The sequence below is a fragment of the Phaethon lepturus genome, unplaced genomic scaffold (genome assembly GCF_000687285.1).
Source record: "Phaethon lepturus isolate BGI_N335 unplaced genomic scaffold, ASM68728v1 scaffold30887, whole genome shotgun sequence".
Classification (NCBI taxonomy): Eukaryota; Metazoa; Chordata; class Aves; order Phaethontiformes; family Phaethontidae; genus Phaethon; species Phaethon lepturus.
Genome location: NW_010551637.1, coordinates 13,109 through 28,843, shown reverse-complemented (window position 1 = coordinate 28,843; position 15,735 = coordinate 13,109). Strand labels below are relative to the sequence as shown.

Genomic DNA, 15,735 nt, shown 5'->3' with positions numbered 1-15,735 from the left:
GGGTGGTACCCGGCGAGTGCAAGAGGGTCAAGATGTCGAGGAATGTAAGTGTTGCTCGGGCTGGCCCTCCCGTTGCTCTGCGCTACGTGGTGCGGTTCTTCCCGCTCCCGCCGCTCCCCCAGGGTGGCCTGGCTGAGGCGAGGGGCCCTGTCACATCCCGCCTGGCATCTCGAGATGAGCCAACGAGAAGCCTCACAGCCTGTCTTGGCTACGTGTGTTAGTCTGAAGTTGCTTCTTGATTATTCCCCACAGCCAGCGTACATACAGATAAGCCCCTGGGCTTTCATGCTTTACTGTGGTACTGTCTAGGACAACAGTAGCAATTTTGTTTTAAACTATGTCTTTTTGTTGCTCTAGATGCAATTATTTTAAAGTACGCAGACACTCACCACTGGTGAGGTAAAATGTAACATGTTATTTATAGCTATGTTTTAGTTGGTGTGGAATTCAGGAGTATTACTCAATTTGTCATGGCCCGAATGCAGGGTGTGGACACCAAATAGGGAACATAGAGTCAGACTGAAGAAAGCTTGCAGGAACATGTTAAACCACTATAATAGCAATTTTTTTTTCCATTAGGCTTAAGTTGTATTTATTGACTGTATTTCTGGTATCAAAAGCATGATGAGACATTTAGTAAGTGTGGGAAAGTTTTGGTCCAAGGCAAGAGGTGCTACTCTGTAGAGCAACAGTATTAACAAGCTAAAAGACTTATTTTGAAACAGAATGCTTTCCGCTGTCACACCAATATTGTATATTTTGGTTTATCTCCAACAGTTCTCTGACACAGGCAGCAGAAAAGAACATGTGAAAATCACAAGTGAGTCCAAACCAGGGTTCCTGGAGAGGCTCAGCGAGACTTCTGGAGGCATGTTGATCGGACTTGTGACATTTCTTCTGTCTTTCTACCTTCTTTTTACCAATGAAGTAAGTGAAATACTGCCATTGTTTATACACGGCTTCAAAATGTCACAGCTGACATTCAACTAGTTTTGCGTTTATAGGCTTACTAAAATGTTAAAGCTTTATTATTTCACCCATAAGAAGAGGATGTTAGGTCTGGAGAGTCTGGTGCTTATCCTTGGGATATAACAGAAGACTAAAATCACTGGGCCACAGATAGTCTTGCTGTAGAACTGAATGTGGTAGAGACAGTGGCAGTGTGTGATGAGAGATAAGATCCAAAACCTGTGAGCTGGTGCAGAAACAGGCTGTAGTGTTGTTGAAAGAGTGTTGTGTGAGCCAGCCATGTTCCAGTCTCTTCTTGGGATGAAATAAGGTCTTCATTTCTAGGGTTGTTACAATTGCATTGAAGGAATTTATACTACATGTTGCAAAATAGAGGGTGTTAATTATTCTCAGTGTTATTTTACGTCTTGGTTTTAGACTAAAAAAAACAATTAAAGTAAGCAGGGAATCTTGACACCCTACTGTTGCAAACATACAAGCTTTTGGCAGTTTTGGAGCAGGGGAACAGAATTCTGTGAATTTTCACCTAAGACTTTCTTTTATACCTCTACAAGAGGAAAGAGAACTATTCCCAATTTTGGTGACTTTGCAGGAAAAAGCACATCGTAACATGATGGTAAGGTAAGGAAAACTTCTGCCAAGTAGTCATATGGGTCTGTGGAGAAAGGACCATAATTGGCATAATTTTTTGCAGTTATTTGTGAACAATGAACAAGGTAAGAGGTGAAGAGCAATAACTTTGGACTCCTGTAGGAATAGTCTATGTATGTTTGAGGAGCTTAGTTAATGGCCCTGCTGCATGGGTACTGCCCCAAACTGTGTCAGACACAGAGAGAGTGGAGAAGTACAAGAGTGTTTTGAGAATATGCCTTGAGGCTGAATATACAAGCATTTCTTGTGGTCTTCCAGTCACTTGTCTGCTAACCTTTTTCACAAACTACTGCTGTGCCATTGATTCTCCACAACTCAAATTTGCTTTGCTTGATTGCAGGGACGAGCTTTAAGGACAGCCAAATCTCTTGATGAGGGACTTTCTCTTGTGATCCCTCTTGGTAGCATCCACAGTGTGTCTCAGCAGAATGAAGGGAGATTGGTGCACTTAGCTGGTGCTCTGAGTACATCTAAGGTAAATAGTATCTTGAAGATGAGTATTTCAAGCTTAGAGGGAAGGAAAAGTCTTTGCCAATTAAAATTATGTTTGATATCCAGGGAGAAGACATGCAGTTTCTTTCCTCCTTTGTAAGCATTGCTGGCTACCACCCAAGCTTTGGTTCTTGGCCCAGAATCGGGGAAATGCTGTACAGCCTTGGTCTCCTTACTCCCAAGCAACATGCTACCTCTAGCTGTATTTACCCTCCCACTGCCTTTGGTGGATAATTTCATTTTCACTTTGTATAGGGAACCTATTGTGTATTCATGATATTATAAAGTCTTCAGGCTGTTGCAGTACAGAGGCTCTGCAAGTTCTGACTTTTTAGTAGTGATGACATTTTTTTCTGCGGTCAGCCTGTGTTGCAGAAGATAACACAGCATGGCAGCTTCTAGCAAAATAAAATATCCCCCTGGTTTAAACACTTAAGCCTACATACCATTAGCCAGCATTTCTGATTTTATTCTTCACAGTTTTTAATGACGATTCTTTAGGTCAAATTTATAAGTGATATAAAGGGAAGCTCCTTTTTGTTTTTCATAACATTTATGCTATATTCAGCCATGTGTAACGTAGTGCTAACTATGTACAGCGAGGTATGTAAATGGATTTGATGATGAAAGTACAGTGTTTGAGTTCGTGAGGTACAGCATTTATACTGACTTGTATTTTCTTTAATTTTTAAATAGCCTTTGTTTGATCCCAGCTATGGGCTCTCCATCCAGGCTGTCAAACTTAAGCGTAATGTGGAAATGTACCAGTGGGTAGAATATGAAGATTCCACGTAAGTGAAAGTAACCTTCAAAAGTTGTTTATAAAGCTGTTGTATTAACAGGATCCGATCACATTTTTTTTTTCTCTCACCACCCGCAAAGAAGACGACAACCCTTTAAGGCAGGAGAATGCTAGAGCTCTTGTTTTGGTGTGGGGTTTTTTTTAGTGAATCACTTTATTTTCTTTATAATGACTTTATAACAGGTCTTGTAGATGGTCAATGCTGAATTTGCATCTGATAAAATTTGAGTAACATCCAAGGCCTTTTATCAAATGTTTCCGCTTCCTGATTTTGTATAACTTCATGGGGTTTCTTGGCCTTCATGCTGCAGCTGTGGTTTTTTGTTTTTGTTATTGTTGTCTGATGCTCTGCTACCTCAGAGCCCATTGATCTATTTTCTGTCGTATGTTTTCAACAGAATTCAAAGCTCTGTACAAATTTATGAAAAACAAAAAAAAAAAAGATAAAAAAAGTCATGTTTTTCCCAAAGACTCAGTTGATTTCTATCCTTTCTAGTGTTCGTAAAGCTTCTTTTATTTACTGATATACTTTCTGCCCATCAAGATATCAGTAACTCCACCCCCATTATACTCCCTGGCTGCTAGTTGATTAGCAGAATCAAAACCATTGTCCCAAAATACTTGGTATTGAATTGTTTTCAAATAAAACCTTATAATCCTACTTTTCCTGCATCTGCTAAGCCTCTCCTGCTGCCATTCTTTAAAATTTGAGCCCTCAAGCCAATTTTTTTCTCTGTTCTCAAAAAGGAAATACAAAAATATTTTTGCTGAATCCAGAAACTTTATTGTATTTTCCCTGGGGTTTCTTCCTTTCTTCCACAGTGACAATGATTTACTTCTTGGGTTTGTTTTGTCTGGTTTTGGTTTGTGTTTTTTTTTTAATCTTCCAAAGGGGTCTTAACTTTTGTTGGAAAAGTGAACCCAAAAATTTCAATTATGAATTCTGGAATAAACTCTGATAAACCCATTGACCCAAAAACTGCCTGGTTGACACCTACAGCAATTAAAAACCCTATTGTATCTAATTGAATCTAGAAGTCAGATTCTTTTCTCAGATTTGTGAACACTTGAGACTTTTTGGCACGTGACTATGAGGGAAATACCTTAATTTCTTTGGTACTTTATACATGTGCAAATTGAGTACTTAGATAAACCAAGGCATGATGTCTGGATTTTTAGAAGACTCTGCTTCCCCTTATCCTTAATAATGAAACATCAACATTAATTTCTAGCTGTGAAATTTTAGTTGCTTGAGAGCCATTCAGAATAGTTTATAGTAGGCAATATTGCAGTCTAGGTACCTTTCCAAGGGGATTTACAAAACTGTAATGAGATGTTAGCTATTCTGCTAGTAGTTGTAAGCGGAAGAGGGAAAATATGTTTCTGTTATTATTAATAATTCCACTGACAGTAGTATAAAAGTTATTAAATATTATGTAGATCTGACTCCACAGAACTCATGTTCCAAATGCCTTTTGTGTCACACAAAAAAAAGTCAGAGGTTGTGAAGGTGTGAAAAATAAGCAGTTTTAACATGCTCATGGTGCAGCATTTGTAAAAGATTTGATGATTTAGGTCAGTTTGTCTCACTGTCTTTAATACTGGTTGTTCCACACTGATCTAGTCAAACACCTCCTTGTTGGCAGCATGGGAATAAAAGTGCTATGGCTGTTTAGCATTTGTGTGTAGTTTTCTTCTTGTACAGAGAATCTATATCTTCCGAGTAGGTAGTTCAGAGAAGAGTTAATTTACTTGTAAAGCTAAGTTTGTTTTGCCAGTGAGCTGTCTCTGTATTTCATTTGTAAAGTGTATTTTGCCCTGGGCAGAGGTGTGTGTGCACTGGTTTGGTTCTCATCCCACCCCTTTTCTCTGCAGGGAATATGAAGAGAACGGTGAGATTAAGAAAGAGACAAAGTATTCATACAGTAAGTTGATCAACAGAAAGTCCCTTTTCTTTTATGCATGTATCTTTCGACTTTCGTGTGTGTATTTTGATTTTTGTTGTAAACCCTGCAAGTTTTTCTTGGGAAAGAAAGGAAAGGAATGTGCAGAAATAAGCAAAAATTCCTTCCTAAACAAATGGCAGGATCTCCCATTCTTGAGGTAACTGAGGTGGAAAGAGGTGTGTTGTTAGAAAGCAACTACTGCAGAAAATCTTGTCTTGGAACTCCTAGGGTTTCAGAGCAGCATCCAAGAATGGGATGCTTCGGAGATAGGATCCATAAGGTTCTCAGTGTCAAGAGATGGGCAAAGATGGGAGTGTGTTCAAAGCTATGCCTGAGATTACTCTTCAGAAGTGGAGTAACTGGGCATATGTCAGGTGTGAGCAGAAGAGAACAGACAGGGAAGAACAGTGTAGCTCCAGCCTGTAAGCATGTTGAGAGTCTGTTTAGGTGTTGATACCAGCTAAGGAAAACCACCAGCATGCTCTGAAGTGTGCTGGCTGTGGCTTTTGCCAAACGATTTTTGGCAGGGGCAGAACTGAGAGCATTATCCTGACCTACCCAGTGGCAGAAAAATACTGTTGAGTCATCGTATATCTGGAGATTGGTCTCTGTGCTTCATTTATCTCTGATTAAAGCACATTGACATGTAATGTGGGTGTGCAGCAGTTTCTGGGTGTGATCATAAAAATACCTCAAGTCAGTGAAGTGTGGGACCCTGCAGCATGGAGATGCATAAGGAGCAAAGCTGGTGATTGTGAGCTGTGAAAGACAGCCTTACAGTGGCAGGGAACAAAAAAAAAATGCCGTTTAGAAAAACAGCTGCCCTCTCAAGATTGATGGATTCTGTCCAGTAAAAGTCTGTATATTACTAGATGCGGTAGGTTAGCTTTGGCTGGCAGGCAAGGACCCACACAGCCACTTGCTTACTCTTCCCCTCAGCAAGACTGGGGAAGAGATTGAGAAGAACAGGAATGAGAGCGCTTGTGAGTTGAAATAAAGACAAGGAGATTGCTTACCAATTTTACCATTGTGGGCAAAACAGATTTGACTTGGGGAAAAATAACTTAATTTATTGTAAATTAAAATAAATATTTAATTACTGATTCATGTGTTGGGTAAACACATTTGCTCTTACCCTTTCCCAGACCCAACTTTACTCCAGACTCCTCTCCCCTTGCCCCCCCACCTTGTTATTGCCACAGGGTGTGCTCACTCCCTTTGGGGGGAGCAAGGGGTGCAGGGGGTGGGGGTAGGTTTACAGTCAGTACATAGTGGTTTCTCCCTGCCACGCTTTCCTTCTTACACTTTTCTCATGCTCCAGCGTGGACTCTCCCCATGCTGCAGTGAGTATCTGCTGTGCTGTGGAGCACCTCCTCCTCTGACTTTGGTGTTCCCTCTGTTGTTTCTCGCTCCTTTTTGTTCCCTCCCTTCCACATTTGGTGTCTTCTGCCCTTTCTTAAAAATGTTTTCACAGAAGTGCCCCAAACTTCACTGATGGGCTCAGCTGTGGCCTGCAGTGGGTTTGATGTGGAACCAGCTGTGTCCAACACAGGACAGCTCCTGACATCTTCCCACAGAAGCCACCCCTGCAGCCCCCTCTCCCCAACTACCACAGTCTTGCCATGTACCCAGTACACCATAATATGCTTTACAATGATCCCTACTGCACTGTTTAACCAAACTCCCTTTCCTTCCTCTCTACTCCTTCATGGAAGTAGAGCAAGCTATATTTAATTGGGAAGCTGCTCAAAAAAGGGACTCTAGTTTTGTTGGAGTTGTAAGAAGCCTACTGAAATCTGTTCTGGGGATGTGGAAATGCTGCTGTGGCTTGAACCAAGGCAGCATTGTGCTTTTTTCACAGTGGCACATACAGGTACCATCTCTATCTGTTGCTTGGCTGTACTGAAATTTGCTAGTTCCAGCAGAGCTCACAGCCTTTCCTCACAAAACCAGATCTTTCCCAAAGACTGGAGCCAGCAATCAAACCCAACAGCAAAGCTCCCCTTGAGCGAAGTTGAGTTACATTTTTATTGCTAACTTTTTTTCTAAATTCTGCCATTCCTCATGAATATGTTAGGAAGGTGGATTTAAGTATCAGTACAGACTGTCACACACATAGTTTGATGTAAATATTATTGCTGCAAGTGTAACTTAGAAGTGATAGATGGATTGAAAGGTGTCTTCAATAACTAAGATCTGAGTGGCAGTTTTTTCTGTTTTCTCCTTAACCTTCATATCATTTTCTTTAGATACCGAATGGAAATCGGAAGTTGTGAACAGCAGAAACTTTGATCGAGAAATTGGACACAAAAACCCTAGGTAATTTACACCTAGCACAGTCTCTCTAGATTCTGTCACTGTATCTGATCAAAGATGAGAGCTAAACGGCTAATCTTCCTGACATAGTGAAGTAGGTGGAAACTGTTGGTCTTCCAGTAGTTGGGAGAGCTAAGGAATATAGAAATTAGAGAGCAGTTCAAAACTGCCTGGCTGTAACCAGAATTAAGCTATCCATTAGTAATGGCTGGACGTCAGGCTTTTATTATGTTACCTCTGGACCATGTGGTCTCCATGTAGGAGAACTTGAATGGGTTCCTTTCTGACTTTTATTGTCTGTTAATGCAGTCTATTACTAATTCTTTCCTCTATTACAAAAGTGCAGGCATCCCATGAGCTTGTCACACCACTTGCATGATGCTCTTCTAAGCTAGCGTGTATGAGCTCATAGGCTTATTTGTGGCAATCACCCATATATAATTTGTTTCATCCATCTCTCAGCTGCAGCATTTTAGTTACACTACAGTGTTCCATTTTTAACGCTAAGTTTTAGCTTGTCATTCTCACAGCACCTGCTTAATTCCTTAGGATGCAGGATGCCATCTGGCAAAAAACATCATGTGTGAGTGAAAAATACAGCTGGAGAGATAGTAGGACCAGGATTTCAACAAAACTTTGAACTTTGCAAATCTCCAGAACTTTGTTTTTGTTCTGTGGGCTTATCTAAATACACTGCCCTTTATTTGGAAGTACTACTTCAGGAGGGAAAGCGAAGATCTATGTGGTTTTGGTTGTAAGTCCCAACTAGCAGACTTGTTTAGACGTGAGGAAATGGAAAAAAGGATGCACAGATGACATACCTGCTTTGTCTCTCCTCCCCATCCACACATTTTTGCGACGAGCGAGGGAAGACAAGCAGCCGACTCAATATGAGTGATAAAGCAAGCTTCCACTTTATTGCAAAACCCTACACATATTTATACACTGAGTTCTACCTTATGCATACTTGTCTTACAATCATTGGCTTAGCTCTAAAGATTACATTATCATACTCCTCCTACTTGCGGTTACTGCTACGTGGTCCGGGTTCCATCCTGTTTTCCTTACTTCTTAGCTGTTTATCACAGCTCCTTCTCCTCAAGGCCAAGCCCTGCAGGTGTCCAGCTGTTTACCAGCTTCCCAGTGCCGCAGCTCCTTCTCCTTAAGGTCGAGCTGTGCAGAATGATCCCAACACATTTTGTTAATGAAAATTCTCCAAGCCTTGTCCAGCAAATGCAAATCTCCAATGGAAACGTTTTTGATTTAGTGCTATTCCAGTACATAATTTAAAAAGTGCTGCAGCTAAGAACATTTCATCTGAGTGTATTGGTACAAGCCAAGGAGACTGAGCATTCTGTGGTGGATCCTTGCCTGAGACAGCATGGTGTATGCAGACATGCTGAACTTTAGAGTTCGTGCCTAGCATTAATGAAGCTCTATTTTAAGTGTGTACTACATGTCTTCTTCCTTCTGTCCATCCATCTTGCCTTTTTATGCAACTTAGACATTTGTGAAAATAAAAACTGTTCTTTACTGCCAAGGAGATTCTAGTCATACTACTTACGAGAATGAAGTCAAGTCTGTAAGTAAAGGATTCCTGAGTTTGGAATTTAATTAACTTGGCCATGATGTAGAAGTTCCTTTATATGGAGAAGGTTTATGATCTAGGTTTCTTAATTTAGCAGATAAGATCTAGCAGTTGACAGTGGGAGCTAAATAAATTCAGGCTAGAATAAAATTCATTTGTGAGTGTAGTTAGATGTTGCAGGAATTCATCTAGGAACGTGATTAATTCATTGTCACTCAAAACCTCTGTACCACGACTGAACAGTTTCCTAAGAGCTGAATTCCATTTCAGCCCATTATAGGTTCAGTACAGAAAAAAATAGTGAAATGCTATAGTGTGAGTGGAGGCTCAGGCGAGGGCATGAGACAGGCATATCTTGTCTTAGCTTATTTTAATGGCTCCAACACTATGAAGTCTGGACACGGTTTTGTGATGGAATTGTTTTCACATCATGACAGCCATTTAGCTCTTTGAGTTTCTCCTGATGTTTGACATAGTACCTTTTATGTGCTGTGTATTACATGCTGCAAATCAAGAATTTGGTTGTAATTCTGGGACTAATCAGGGACTCTCTGTTTCCCAGTGCCATGGCTGTGGAGTCTTTCACTGCTGTTTCTCCTAACGTCCAGGTTGGCAGCTTTGTTCTTTCCAAGGGTAAGGATTGTTTTGCATGGGCTTTGTGTCTGCTGTTGCCTCAGCAATGGACTTTGTTCTTTCCACAATGGCAGTCATTTCAAGTGTTAATCAGGAAGCCAGCCAGCAAATTGGCTGTTCCAAGTTAGACACCAGACCGGAGCCTGATTTTTTATTCTGCTTAGGTCTTGTGGATAAAATTGATGACTTCAAGCAGCTGAGCTTGTCAAACCTGGAAGATCCACATGCTGATGTTACCCGAGGAGGAGATTACTTCTACCACAGTGAGAACCCCAGGCGTCCAGAAGTAAGATGAGAAAGATAAACCAAAGCAGTGATTAATATTATATGAAAAAGAAAATTGCACGTCCCATTTCTGTTTAAATACGTAGAAAATGGAGTGCGGGCCACCACTTAGGATGAGACCCTTAGTACAGTCCTTCAGCAAGAGTGCTTTGCTTGCAGGGAGCTTCTGATCTTGCTTATATCTTTGTCTTCTGTTTTCTTTAGTCTGCCATGCTTTTAAATGGAAAGACACGGGATGGTGCTGGGAGGTGGGTTCTGCCTGTGCCTTGCTGAACTTGAATGGAGTACAATGAAATAGCTTGCTGTCAGGTTGTGCTGCCTGCCCTCCTCTGCCAACAGATGAAATAACAAGGGATGAACATAGGATCTCATTGGTGTTATTGTGCTCCTGCAGCTAAATCACTGCAGGTATTGCAAAACAGCATTTGAGCTATCCTGTTTTGGCTATCAGCCAGGTCTGAAAAAAGTAGATCTTGGAAATCATTCTGGGTATCCTCTGGCTTGACATAAACGTTCAGAAAAAGTGTTGATACATAAAGGGTGTTTGCATGCAGAGTTGTCTTTCCTGTGATTCTCCTTTGTAAAGAAATCTTTGTTGATTTCCAATATTCTTTTGTTTGTAGGTAGGAGACCTTCGTGTGTCATTCTTCTATGCAGGTCTGAGTGGAGATGACCCCCATTTGGGCTCTGCTGATAAGGTGGGTCTTCAGCTGTTTCTGTATTTTGCAAACTCAGTTCCCAACTCAGTAACCAGGAAATATTTTTCCCTTTCTTCCAAGGTGACTGTGATTGCTCGCCAGCAAGGTGATCAACTGCTTCCATATCACACCAAGTCTGGAGATGTCCTGCAGATTCTCTACCCCGGGGATCTCTCTGTGGAGGTGAGATACCACACTGTACTAGTGAAGGGTTAAAATTGGAGATGGTAGTGCAGAAACAGCAAGGGAATAAGCTCTCATTCTCCTTCAGACCTGCTCTAGAGGAGGAGATAATCAATGTAAACATTAGCTTTTCTCTCTCCTTTTTCCAGGACAATGTGTTATAGCCTGTGTTTGCCTTCCAGGTTTCTGCATGTTCTTTGTGTTGAAGCACAATGCCATGCTTCACCCACTAGCAGTACATTCTGCTGTTTTTTTTAATTTTAAAAAGGAACTGTGGCTAAAGTAACCATACATTTATTTCTTAAAAATCCCCTTGTGTGGCTGCTGAATATCCTTTGCTTTAAAAGCTGTTTCTGTGCTTTCTTATTTTGCTTTTATTTGCTCATTGGTAGTTTCCCACTTACACATGCAAGCACATGCTTTTGAAAAGGTTGTATGTAAAAATAGCAAAAATCAGGCTTTAATTAAACAAACCATAGGAGCTGTCCTCTCTTCAGCTTCTAATAACAGTTTAGGCTTGTTTGAAATGTTTATTGCTGTTCTGTCTGAGAGAGAACCTTCAGGCAGAGCATTATGCTCCAATAAATTCTGCATGTTCCAGCAATTTGGTGATTCATTTACTCCTTTTAGTAGGTTTGTTTCCATTAATGATTATTTCATGCCCTGCTGCAAAAATCCCAGATGTCAAGAATTTATAGGAGCTCCCAAATGCAGTTAAAAAGGCTTTTGTTTTGAGTTGAAAGAGAGTAGCAGTAGAATCAGCTCTCTGCTGTGAGCTCTGAATCTTCATTAGATAGAATTTGAGTTCATTGGAAATAACTCACTACAAATGAATAATTTGTAGAGTACTTGTATGTGCAAGTAATCCATCAGTCATTTCCCATTAAGTGCTTTATTATCTCTTAGCCGTCTTCATGTGTTTGTTTTATAGAGCCAGAAGGGCACACAACCCATTTGAAAAAATCTTACTCAGAATTCTTGGAAATCGATGCTTTGCTTTGCTTGTTGAAATATACACATACCTTTTCTCTTTTCTTCCCTGCATACCACTTGCTTTCTTTCACATACCTTTCCTTCAGCCATCAGTGGATATCGTTGCCTTTTCTCTCTTCCTCCAAACATAGTGAAGTCAGATCATTCCTCCTTTATTACATTTCCTTATTAGTGTCTTATTTTCCACAGTAGCGTTGAATGTATTCATTTGCAGCAAAAACTGTGTGCTTTCTGCCTATGGTTGTTGAACGGTGCTTGTTTCTCCGTCTTAATTTAGAAAAATGCTGGTTTCCCTTGTGCCGTACTTTGAAATCTATTGTAGTGTGCTGCGATACTACGCAAAAAGACCCTGCAGAATGAGCTGCAATATCTCTTCTATGAGAGAATTTGTTCATAATACATTGGAATCAAGAGGATCTCGAAATTGAGAAACAGGCTGCATGTAATGGTGTTTGCTTTCAGGAAATCTTTCAGAAAGAGCATGAGAGTAACACCATGAAGACTTGGGCCCTCCGTGCAGCAGGCTGGCTGGCAATGTTTGTAGGCATCAGCCTAATGACCCGAATCTTTTACACTTTGGGTAAGTTTTTTACAAAAACGTAAAATGATTTAGAATAGGATCACAATCCCTAGAGAGGTCCTCTTGCTCACATATGTAATTAATTAATTTGGAGGTCAGGAGGAATCTGTTTTAAACTCAGACTGGATTTGATCTGAAAGTCACTGTAGGCAATTGCAGATAAACAGGATCCCAGAACCAGATGGTTGTTTTGTGAAAATTAAAAAAAGCAAACATCTATTGCCATTCTCAGAAGATCCCAGCCCAGTGCTTGCCAAAATCAGAAGCTGGAGCACACTTTGGGCTGGTTCTTTTGAGGCTAACTCAAGGTGCTGCAATCTGATTACTTTCTACCCCCATACACATGTGGTCCCCCAAAAAGGCCTTAATTAGTAGTTGTATAGTAACATGTCTTTGTGTCTAGTTATTCTACACTACTGTGAAGACACAGCAAAAAAGGTTTTCTTTTATCCTTTTAGAGTAGAAAAATGTTGGAATAAAAACTTAAAAGAAAAGCAGGACAGTGCCTCCAACTTGTATAAACTTCAAACATCAAAGCTATCATTTGCTTTGTAGTGATGTGCTCTCTTTTTTCTTTTTTTTTCTTATTTACTTACCCATATACATGCTACTGCAAGATTTATTGTTGTCAGAAATTAATTTTTGTGCTAGTATATTTTATCAGTTGCCCTAGACTTGTTCCATAGCTGCAAGGCTATCAGTGTACTCTGCCTCTCAAGCCTTGGACAAGACTTCAGACTTAATTTTTGCATTACTTCCTGTCTGAAGAGATGAGGATATCATTGTCTTAGATGTTTAGGTGTTGCTTAATTATCAAATGCCTTGAGGGTACTCTGCTGAAATCCCTTATCCAGTGCTTTTGATAAATAACTTGAGTCTGTCTTTTGATTGCAATAGTTAGTCTGCAAATCCTAGGCTTGAATAAGACTTCCTTTTAAACAATAATCTTGTCAACTGCTTTATCCCTTGTTTAATTCTTTCTGCAGTGGACTGGTTTCCTGTTGTGAGGGATCTGGTTAACATTGGATTAAAAGCATTTGCTTTCTGCGTAGCCAGTTCGCTATCACTCCTGACCATCTCCATTGGCTGGCTCTTCTACCGCCCTCTCTGGGCTTTGCTTATCGGGCTGCTCTCTGTAGTTCCTATTGTGGTTGCAAAATCTCGTGTTCCACCGAAGAAGCAGCAGTGAGGAGGAGGTTGGCGGTTTTGCGCTGAATCCTGGTTGGAAATTTTTCAAGTGTGTTTCTGTCCCGGTTACTGCAGCGTGCTTACAGCATATCACAGTTCAGCGGCATGCACCAAGAGCTGGGGAAGGGGCTTGAAGGCGGTTGTTGATATGTGTTATCCATGGAAAACGTGACTATAGGATGCTGTTTGTAGGAAGTCGGTGACATCGACTTTGGGGAAAAAGACATTTTGGAGTGTCTATATTTGTTGTAAGTCGGTGAACAAGCATATTTTTAGCGCTCAACACTTACTAATTCCCCCTGATGTGAGAACTGGCACGTCTTCACTGACAGTTGGGGCACCTTGTGTATTACGGAGAAAATGCCAGCTTTACCACATGGAGCATGATTAGATATCCTTAGGAAATACGTGCGTGTACCTGTCTCCGACCAACCCTCCCTCTGCTGCCTTTTCATGTATGCACAGTCATGTATCCTGTACACTTCTTTGGCTGATGCATTTGGAAGTGTTTGTGTTCAAAGGAAAAACACAACTTAGTCGAATTTTACACAATACTTATACAAAATGTATGCTTTTGGACTGAGGATTTTCAAAGTAACTAGAAATAATGAGTGGCCAGGTTAGCAGTGCTCTGAGATAGTGTGGATTTGTCGGAAAGCATTGATTTCCCCCAACTTTTTAAAAGTCTCTGAAGTTGTTCTTGGTTAAGCATCCAAAATGGTAGCATGGACTATACTATTGCATAATTATTTCAAAAATTTAACTTCCAATTGCACTTATTGAAGGGGATACTCAGAGGTCACTAACCTTTAAAAATAAAACCTGCTGCCTTGAAACAAAATTAACTTTTATAATTGAATGTATATTCCTTACAGTATTTGGGGTGGTTTTTGCTGTGTATACTGTTTCTTTCTTGAATTTGACTTAGTAAGGACAATGAACATACTCCATGAAATTAAATAATGAAAACATTTTTGCTCGATTAGATTTCATAGACTTTAACAGCCTAAATTTTGAGCTTTATATCATGTTAGAGGAATAGAGGAATGCCTTCTTGTAGCATTGTGATGGCTCATGTTTACGTATTTCTGCTGTAATCAGTATTTGAGATTAGAGACTACCTTTTTAGGTCTCTCTCCACCTAGCTAGAGTTTGGCTTCCTAATGTGCCCTCCCTACGCTACAGTGGTGGGTTTTTTCTGTAAGTATACATAATTCAGTACAAAAATAATGTCTGTATTTATGAAATCCAGTTATGACCGTCATGAGAAATGTGTTCCCCATACCAAAGGAATTTAACTTCAACATACATAGAAGCAAATGTTTGCTACAAGTGGTACTGAAATAGAGAACTGAGTTATAAATTGTAAGTGTTTTGAGACTTAGTAATTACTTTATTAGCCTTAATTCTTTTCATCCTTCTGGTATTTCAATGTTGTTGGTTCAGTCTCATGGCTCAGTTCTGCTGGTAAGAGCAGTTGTAGCGAGTGACAGGTTATAGGAAGTGCAAGTGCACATTAGCGATACTGCGCAGTCTCCCTGCTGCTCACTGACACCAACTTTTGCTTCGTCAATTAAGAACTGCACTCTGCTGGGGACAAAACCAAGTGTTGGACTGCTGTTTTACCAGCGATGCAGGAAACGAACCAGCGTTGCCATATTAAGAGATGAAGATACAATTTTCTACAGCAGTGCTGAGCTTTTGTATATTTAATAAAGTACAATTTTCAAAATGTTGGTCTGTAGGCTGCTTCTTATATTTAAGTTTTGCACATTTCATATCTGGGAATAGCGTCCAGGTACATGGAGGATTAGTTTGTAGCTTCCACATGAACTAGTTTTCTGTTGCTGGTTGAGCTAAGTGTGCAGTTGGATTTTGTTTCAGCCTGCAAATATTTCCCCATTTTGGGAAGCAAGTTCCTAGTAACAGCACAGCTGCCTTCTGGTTTGTATATTTCTATGTGATGAAAGGCTAGATTACTTAAAAAATATTATGGTTCAACCTGACTGGACACAGCATCTTGAGTTTCCAAAGAGACTGGGGGTTTACCTATGCATTCAACAGCTTAAAATACTTTTGTCTTACGTACTAGCGTGCGTGCAGGAATGTTGCAAAATAAAGTAAGGCTCCTTTCACAGACAAGAACTTCATGCTTCCCAGGACAGCCATGCTGGTGGAGCCAAGGCTTGCTTTCACCACACGAACACAAATGTCAACAAGCATTTTTCTTGCTTCCATACCAAAATCTGATAGAACATGTACCTGATCAGTCACGCCTCTTCCCTTTCTGCTTTGGTCTCCCTTAAGGCGTATTTACTCTTTCACCTTTGGCATGCTAAGGTTAGGACAGCTGCCTCCCTGCGGAGCAGAGGAGTAGGATCCTGCCCTCTGAAGAGGTTACCATCTCTTTC

At 40.5% G+C, this 15,735-nt stretch overlaps 1 protein-coding gene across 1 annotated transcript; it reads left to right on the top strand.

The window, feature by feature from the left end:
- The first annotated feature begins 18 nt into the window (after positions 1-18).
- TMEM43 (transmembrane protein 43) lies at positions 19-13,410 on the top strand. The gene is made up of 12 exons (XM_010290985.1): positions 19-44; positions 778-927; positions 1,961-2,095; positions 2,809-2,903; positions 4,790-4,839; positions 7,110-7,179; positions 9,327-9,397; positions 9,562-9,683; positions 10,306-10,380; positions 10,462-10,563; positions 12,019-12,136; positions 13,123-13,410. The coding sequence occupies exons 1-12, from the start codon at positions 33-35 to the stop codon at positions 13,323-13,325; spliced, it is 1,203 nt and encodes a 400-aa protein (XP_010289287.1). The 5' UTR covers positions 19-32; the 3' UTR covers positions 13,326-13,410.
- The last annotated feature ends 2,325 nt before the right edge of the window (positions 13,411-15,735 follow it).

Coding starts and splice junctions, on each gene's coding strand:
- TMEM43 (XM_010290985.1), top strand. Junction 2,904..4,789: donor GTAGAATATGAAGATTCCAC/GTAAGTGAAAGT, acceptor TTTTCTCTGCAG/GGAATATGAAGAGAACGGTG. Junction 7,180..9,326: donor ATTGGACACAAAAACCCTAG/GTAATTTACACC, acceptor TCTGTTTCCCAG/TGCCATGGCTGTGGAGTCTT.